We start from the raw sequence: 8,913 nt of genomic DNA, 5'->3' as shown, positions 1-8,913 counted from the left end.
GTAGTAAGGTGGCTTGCCATGTTGTGTGGATGCTTGTGAAAGCTAAACACTAGGGTCTAATAATGCACAAATTGCATGCAAGATGATACAGCCAGGCAACTTGGTGTGTAGTGATGATCAGTGGTCAAAAAGGAGTTTGCGCCAGGTGCATTCTGGGAGTTGTAGTCCACACCCCCCAAGGATCATCTCAGAGCTTCTGGACCCTTGGGGTGAGCTGTGGACCACAAAAGAACCTTAAAGGAACATCGGAGAGAAGATCCAGAAGTTTGGAGAAGTTTGGAGAACTTTTGAAAAAAACCTCCACAGAGGGACCAACAGGCCGCGGAAACCGTAGCCGGCTTGCCTCAACCCGGCCTGATTTGCAGGTTCGTCCCCGTGAAGAAAATCTCCAAAAACGAGACTAAGTCCGAACGTACAAAGTTGACCGGGACCTCCCAGCCAGCGTATCCGGGGAGGGCTCCAAGGATGTCGGATCAAGATCCAGGTTTACCCCATTCGAAGGATTTTTACCTCGAAAAAACGACGAATCCAAAGGTAAAAATCTCCACTGAGGATTCCCGTGACGCGCATCCAGAGAAGGGTTCCAGGAGGTCAGACTGGACTGGCAGGTTCGTCCCGCTGAAGAAAATCTTCAGAAAAATGACTAAGTGCAAAGGTAAACTTTTGACCGAGGCCTCCCGTGGTCTGTAGCCGAGCCGGGCTCCATCGCGGTCGGCCTTACATTTGACTTTGCCCCGGTCGAGGTGCAACCAGATGATCCAATTGGCACTTTTTGTTTCTAGGCGCTAAAAAAATTAATTCTTTAAAAATTCATGTCTCTGGTTCCCCTTATCCGATTTTATTCATTTTTGTGTCATTTTAAAGATAAAAATATTTTCTATTGTTATAAATTGGTTGTGGATTTCTAAACTGTTTCCTGTGTTTTATTTAATTACTGTTTTGTGATATTTGAATACTTTACACTCTGTCTCCTAAGTTAAGCCTTGTCGCTCGTTGCCAAGCTACCAAGGGTTGAGCTGGGTTTAATTTACTTAGACCTAACTGGACCTAAGTGGAGGTTAGTGGCCTATTGCTAAGTGTAGGTACCTACCTGCCCTTACCAATAACCCATTTCCCAACACTTGCTGAATTTAGACCTCTGTTCACTTTACTCCTGCTAACCAGGATTAAACTGTATGCGCTTTAGCACTTCACATGTTGAAATTGGCCTGACTGTAATTGGCATATTCAACTCTCTTGTTAAGCTATAGTATTTGTGCAGAAATTCATCCATGGTGTTGAAAGTAAAATGTCACAGTAGTTTGGTTGTGCTGTCCACTACAGTGAAAGAGACGAGGGACATAGCTTGAGGCCGACCCTGTTTAGTGTAAATGCAGCAGCCTGAAACCTACTGTACAGACCTGTCAAATTAAGTCTTATTGACAGATGGTAAACCATGCTTTTTAACTATTAATAAGTCACCTAAAGTACACCTTGTTGCCCACATTGTAGGATGTCTGATATTTAACGATGGAACATGTGGGAAAATAAAATGTGTTTTTCCTTCAATGACTAGGTCTCAAAAACACTTTTCTCTAGCAGGGCTGTAACTGAACCACAGAAAATATTTAAGTACATATTATAAACTTTCATTTGTAACTTTGACTGCAAATGGCTACAAAGGTCAATCAAACAATATTTGTCATATTTATTAAAAGTGCAATTCACTGATGAATTTAGATTTTAATAAATATTTATGAACATTGATGTTTAGAAAGTTAGATTTTCTGTCTCTGAAGCTCATGAAGCTAATTTCCATTTGCTCTCCAGCAGCTGCACAGTCAGTGCTTGGCCTTGAGGAGGTCCGAAAAATGCTCCCATGGCAAAACAATGACTTATGCATGGTATCACGATGGACTGGGTGCTGATCATTAGTTCCCTATCACCCCAAAAAGAACAGTTGGGATGAACCCAGGAATTTCATTAACTTGAAAAAGACATAGGTAAGGCCTACCCATCACAGTTTAGTGTAAGGAGAGGCCTGAAGAAGGGAAAGCCTTTGTCCTCAAGGCCTGCATTAGCCAGATTGTTTCCTAACTCAGTGGTGAGTGAAACTACCTACCAAAATGGTTTGGAGTGAACACAGGGGAAGGGAATTGCTCATTTCAAAGGCCAATCTTGGATTTTGAGATTCGGGGACTGTGGGATTGATTGCACTGGGACACAACATTGGTGGGGTTGCTCCTGTGAATCTTTTCTACATTGGTTAGTGTGAGTGTCCAGGTGGAACCCTCACCTACTCGATGCTGTCAATCATAAATGTGATGTCTCAAGAAACTCCTTAGAACCATTTCTGGACTGGTGGAAGAGGAAAGGAGGACTAGACCCTGATTGCTGTGACCTCAAAGGAGCCCTGAGGAACTGGATTGGACCCGCTTGCACCTAGGTGTTGGAGTCTAAGGAGGATCAATGGGTTGCCCAATTCCACCTTAATGCTCCCTCAACTCTTCAGATCATCTCCATGATCAAGCCCTCAATATCAGAATGGCTCCCCTGAATTTTTGAACCGTTAGGTGAAAGGTTGAAGCAAAACAGACTGACACCTAAAAATGTTTGGGCATCCAGACCTTCAGAGCATTGGCAACAACCACCAGACACAGTCCTGCAAAGGCTCAACTTCTCTGGGCTGAAGAAGTAAATGTGTCCCACTTAGAGTTGCTCTGCAGCAGCACATCTGTTTTCAATATGAATGTGTCTGGCCTGGTGGAGCCCTGTTTGATACATCCCAAACTTGAGTTATCATGTGTTAAGTGTAAGAAGGTAATCCAATGTTAGCCTACGGGAGAGATAGACCTTACAATCGTGAACCGTGACTTCAGGGCATGTGCTACAAAAAAACGTACATGTCCTACTTTTTAGATGCATGCAACTTACTGGAGGAGCTTTTAGGTCCTATTTTAGGGGTGACATGTAAGTATGAAAAGGAAAGTTTGGGCCTGCCATAATGTTTATTTTGCTGGGTCACATTGGCAGTTTATAACTGCACTACACACTGCAATAGCAGGCCTGAGCCATGACTGAAAGGGCTACTTTAGTGGGTGGCACAATGATTGCTGCTGGCCTACTAGTAGCATTTAATTTAGAAGCCCTGAATGCATGAAGTACCATTTACTAGAATCTTACACATAAATTAAATGTGCCAATAGGTACAGGACAATATTACCATGTTCTAGGAAGAGAGCACAAGCACTGTTTAGCATTGGTAAAGTGTGCAGAGCCCTCAAGCCAACACAAACTAATTCTGGAAAACAAGAGGGGTGAAGGTAAAACGCATGGGAGACTACCACCCAAGTGTGTCAGTTCTAACAAGAATGTACAATATAACGTATTTCTAAACTGTAACCAACATATATCAAATGTGTTTTAATATCTAAACCACTCTCTCTAGAAAATACTTTATTATCCCACCATCCCAAACATTTGAAAATTTGTTATATTAAGATATATCATGCATACAATATTGAAAGCATACCTAACCAAGCACAGCAAGCATACATTCCCTACTTTTTAAAAAGACTAGTGGGAGTGATTTATGTACCATAGGTGATGTATAGAATTAAAATCACATTTTTCATCTATATCTCTCAGAATTCTTTTGTAATAGCCTTCACTTTTGTCATCTTCCCATTGCTGAGAAAAGTAATAGAAAAACAGTATGTAAATGGTGTCTATAAATCACTTGATTAGGGGAATAAAGACACATACATTATTCAATCATTACTTTTAGAATAATACTGCTTCAAAACCAGATTACCAGACATTACAAAGGTATTTTGGCAATATAAACTGAAAAAACAAACAGATGTTCACTCCCTGGGTAAACGCTCTTTTTGTTTTCCAAAAAGGCCAGATTTAAAACATAACTAATAAAATCAGTGTCAAAAATCCCAAAAGTGAAGCCCATCAGTAACTCTCCCTTAGTCTTTAGTGTTCACCTAAGCCGTCCCAGACTGTACCACAGTACTACAAAACTGGGGGGTTATGGGTGCTTGTGTGCGATGAAACTATTGGAGCCCTAAGTGGAAGAGTACAAGTTGGACAAAGGAGGTTATTTCAAGCATGTCAAGGTATGGGATTTCATTTTGATGCAAGTGGTAAAAGTATTTGTCACTCAAAGTCCATCCAATCTAGAACATCATCCAACTCTTTTCTTTTAAGTGTAATGAATGATCTGGAGATACTGGTCACTAATTGGGGGGAGCCTCTAGCAAATAAATTATTTTGTTTTATCTGAAGCCATTAAAATGCATGCATAAATTAAACATGAGGTCAGAACTAATTACTGGCATATGCTTTCCTCACGAACGAAACCAGCAGCTATTGTGTGTAACCTGCAAGAGATAATGAAGAATGTTACATTCAGCGGGATTGAATAGCCAAAGACTCAGGTGGCAATTTCCAGTAGCTGGTTTATGGTTCTCATCATCCAACTTTTTGGGACTATTGTTGCTTGATGAAATGCAGAATATAGTGATCCTCACCACTGCTATGTCCTTAGAGCCATGTTGTATTTTGTGGAATATATATTCAACTCTGCCTAAAGATTTATAATATAACAAAACACATACATTTAGGCTTCTTATTTTGATGAGACCTATGGTCACTATTTCCTATAAAGCTCAAAAGACAGCAATTGTGTAATTCAAGATACATAATAACATTCTACTTCAATGTTAGGATGGCTGTAGTCTGGAATGTCAATCAGGGAATATCATTTTACCTCAATATTGTAGCCAAAATAATGAGGACAAAAAATCGGAAGATGTGTGCATATATGGAAGCATAGATTTACTATTCTTAGCTCCACCTCTATGTGCCTTTACAATATACTTTTCATCAAGGTACATTATAGATTATAGGCCTGATTTAGATATTGGCAGATGGGTTCCTCCGTCAGAACGATGATGGATATATGTCTGCAGAAACCTAAATCCCAAAGGAAATAATGGGATTTAGATTTTGTCGAATGGGCTATCTGTCACGGAGCAAATCATCTACTAATGTCTAACTTAGGCGCTATGGCCCATATTTATACTTTTTTAGCGGCACATTTGCATCATTTTTTGATGCAAAATGGGCGCAAACTTACAAAATACAATTGTATTTTGTAAGTTTGTGCTGCTTTTGTATAAAAAAATGATGCAAATGCGGCGCTAAAAAGGTATAAATATGGGCCTATATGTCTGAAGTTCGATAAAGAAAGTATATACATATTTACTTGACAATATTTGGCATCCATAGTTTGGCTACTAGATGAAGATACAAAGACTTTCCCTACCCTATATTCAGGACTCATACACCTTAGTATTTATTTGTCCTTGATTTGCAATGCTAGCATAAAGTAGCATAGCATAGCACTCAGCTGGATTACATAACTGATTTATACATTTTATCCACCACCATACAGCACCCCCTGGACACCCTCAGGGGTGACAAGTTTTGCTCTACAAGTTGACTGATCAATTGATGTATTATCCCAACAGGTACTGTCTGATTCAAACATGGGAAAAGCAAACCAGACGACAGTGACTGAGTTCATCCTCCTGGGATTCGCCACAAGTCGTGATCTCCAGATAGTGCTCTTTGTAGTGTTCCTTCCCGTCTACATCACCTCTCTTCTGGGAAACATCAGCATGATGGTACTGATACAAATGGACTCCAGGCTCCACAGCCCCATGTATTACTTCCTAAGTAACCTGTCTTTCACTGACTTATGCTACTCCACGGTCATCACGCCTAGGATGCTGGCGGAGTTTATCTCATATACAAAAGTGATTTCCTTTCCAGAGTGTGCAGTGCAGCTTTTCTTCTTCGGTGTGCTGGGTGTGTTGGAGTGCCTCCTCCTAGCAGTCATGGCCTATGATCGTTACGTAGCTATATGCAACCCTTTGCTCTACACAAGTATCATGAGCAGCAGAGTTTGTTGTCGACTGGTATCGTTGGCATTGGTTGGGGGCTTTCTGTCCTCTGTGGTGATGTCTGCAAATACACTCAGCTTGAACTTTTGTGGCCCCAATGAGATCAATCATTTCTTCTGCAATTTCCTGCCCCTGATCCAGCTGTCCTGCAAAGATGCCACAGCAAGAATAATCGGTCTTCTGTTAATTGTGATTGCTGTGGGGTTCATCTCATTCTCCACCATACTCGTATCCTATGTGTACATCCTCTCTACAATTCTGAGAATTCACTCTGCCGCAGGAAGGAGCAAAGCCTTCTCCACCTGTGCATCGCACCTGACTGTGGTGTGTCTCTTCTATGGCACGGGCCTCATAATGTATGTGCAGCCATCAACCAACTACTCCCAGGAGCAGGACAAGGCTGTCTCGGTCTTTTACACAGTGCTGATCCCCATGCTCAACCCCCTCATCTACAGCCTGAGAAACAAGGAGGTGAAGGAGGCTCTGAGAAAGGCCATGTATCGCAAGAGAAGATAATCTCTTTGGATGTAGTGAGTAGAAATTAACTCCAGATCATTCATCAAGACCTCAGGGTCAAGTGACATTGTTTGGTAAATACATGTGCCTTACTATGAAACATTCGGGGGCAGATTTACAGGAAAATGGCGCATCAACACTGATGCGCCAGTTTTCTTGCGTCACCCCTGCCACACCTAACGACTCCATGAGTGTGACATATTCATAATACCGTGCACCATGGCACACATTAGGCCAATAGTGTCAAAAATGTTTATGGTATTGTGGTGCTGTGCTCTACTAGCGTCAAAAATGTTGACGCCAGAGAATCAAAGTGCAAGTAGGTCCATAAGTTAATGTGGGTGCATCATTTTAACTCCTGTTCTGAGCAGGCATTAAAAATGACGTCAAATATGATTTGTTGAAATCTTGTAGATTTCACTGCACCATTTTTGCGGCCCTACTAACACTGGAATGCCTCCCTTGCATACATTATGCTTGGCCCAGGCATAATGTCACACAAGGGGGTGAAAAGTGGCACAATGCATGAATTGCGCCACTACGTAAATCGGGCGCGGCTATAGTCATCCCTCTTCAAATCAGGCACATTCCTGCTTAAACCAGTGCAACAAAGCCAAAGCTAAAATGATATTAACTATATGTGGGTGGTGTATGTAGTGGGCACTGCCAGGTCTTTTTCAGACCTTTGTATGTATATCTTCATAATGTACCCTTTCTATCTTTGAAGAAGTGCACTTAGATGCCATCTACTCAAAGGCGGACACCCCGTCTCTCCTTAGTGATAAATACAAGTGGCACACACTTCCCTTTATCGCAAGGTACGTGAACGCTAAGGAATTACTGTATATGATGCTTTTCCACAGCAGCATTCTAACCTGACAAAGAGAAATTTGGCTCTACAAGAAGGTGGTAATTTTCCCTGGCATGGTGAATTAGAAAATGGAGCAACGAGATTTTGCTCAAGACCTAGCATGAATCATCTTGCAAAGTATTTTTCAACAGGGTAAAAAAGCAGAAAACTGACCTTAGGGAAGAGAACAGTCACATCTATTCCACTGTTCCAATCTGAAAGTTGGCAACGGATTTTGGAAAAAATACTTCCCTTCTTTTGTGAATTCATATGGATGAACCCTAATAAGAGACTGGTGAAAAAACCCCTGTGTTTAATGTTTTACATTGTTTATTCTGATGCTAATATTATGTTTGAAAGTGAAAAAAAAAATAATGCCATTCCATGCTAAACATGAAACACTCACAGGTGCCAGATGAGTCCCTTCAATTAGAATGCTTAACATTATAAAAAGGATGGATACATTATCCAGAGAACTGATGTTTCCTTTTCATATATATGAAATGGGCGCCCACAACATACGGCATTAACACAAACATGTGATACAATTAAAACACAATGAAGGAACCTAATAGTGTAAATAACTATTAGTCTTCTTCTAATTGTAATTTATAAAGGCAGGTTTGAAATAATACACAGTTCAAATATTTTTTTTGAATGTCCCCACTAAGACACTTGCCGAATAAACTACAATGCTATTTTCTCACATTCAAGAGAGTATTTAAACATGTTAGTTACTTTTTTTTCATATTTGCTACTAAGGCCCATAATTATACTTTTTTAGCGCCGCATTTGCGTAGTTTTTTTACGCAAAAGTGGCACAAGCTTACAAAATACAATTGTATTTTGTAGGTTTGCGCCGATTTTGCTTAAAAAAACGACGCAAATGCGGCTTTAAAAAAGTATAAATATGGGCCTAAACGTGCAATTTGTTGACTAACAGTGCTTTTAAAATTATAGTGTGATCCACTATGATTGTAAAATTCACTTACATTGGTTGTCAGGAATGTAAACTAAAATGCGAAGGTGGAAAATATAGCAATTTTATATTGATTCAAAATGAATGTAAATTAACATTTTGTAAATTGTAATCAAGATTTCAAACTTCAATGCTCAAAGTTGTGAAGTATTTATTATGAGTGGGTACTGCTAAACATCTTCCAGCCACTGATTGATAGGGCCCATGACAGATAACCTGAAAATCAGAAGTGTGTTCCGCTGCTGGGGCCTGTAAATCATGCTTCTCCTCTTCTGACTTCTTTGAACCACATCCCTAGGAGTCTGTACAACATAGCCTCCTGATCTGTAACTACAGCCACTTCTAAAGTCTACCAGCAATGACCAACATCACTAACCTCAACAGGACCAGCTTTACCATGAAGAGATGGAATAGAGAGCAATGTACTGCCCACATTTAATGACGTTTCTCAAAATTATTTCAATCAGTAGGTGATGAATTTGTGTTGGTAAGGAGTAGGGGTGAGCAGAATGTTTCATTTTGTTTGTGGAACTGGTGAAATTTGGCAACACCGCATTACTCATGTCATTGAGAGTTCTGGGCAAATTCCACCAATCGCCGTGTGGTGTCAT

General features: G+C 40.5%; 1 protein-coding gene across 2 annotated transcripts; it reads left to right on the top strand.

The window, feature by feature from the left end:
* The first annotated feature begins 4,497 nt into the window (after nt 1–4,497).
* On the top strand, nt 4,498–6,473 carry LOC138288439 (olfactory receptor 5A1-like). 2 transcript variants are annotated; one of them, XM_069229990.1, is made up of 2 exons: nt 4,498–4,509; nt 5,559–6,473. In XM_069229990.1, the coding sequence occupies exons 1-2, from the start codon at nt 4,498–4,500 to the stop codon at nt 6,471–6,473; spliced, it is 927 nt and encodes a 308-aa protein (XP_069086091.1). The 2 variants fall into 2 exon arrangements, with proteins under 2 accessions (XP_069086091.1, XP_069086090.1); XM_069229989.1 differs by lacking the exon at nt 4,498–4,509 and having other exon boundaries at nt 5,541–6,473.
* The last annotated feature ends 2,440 nt before the right edge of the window (nt 6,474–8,913 follow it).

The sequence above is a fragment of the Pleurodeles waltl genome, chromosome 4_1 (genome assembly GCF_031143425.1).
Source record: "Pleurodeles waltl isolate 20211129_DDA chromosome 4_1, aPleWal1.hap1.20221129, whole genome shotgun sequence".
Taxonomy (NCBI): domain Eukaryota; kingdom Metazoa; phylum Chordata; class Amphibia; order Caudata; family Salamandridae; genus Pleurodeles; species Pleurodeles waltl.
Note: the sequence above shows the minus strand (reverse complement) of the source record. Positions and strands in the feature narration are given on the sequence as shown.

Coding starts and splice junctions, on each gene's coding strand:
- LOC138288439 (XM_069229989.1), top strand. CDS start 5,541: ATGGGAAAAGCAAACCAGACGACAGTGACTGAGTTCATCCTCCTGGGA.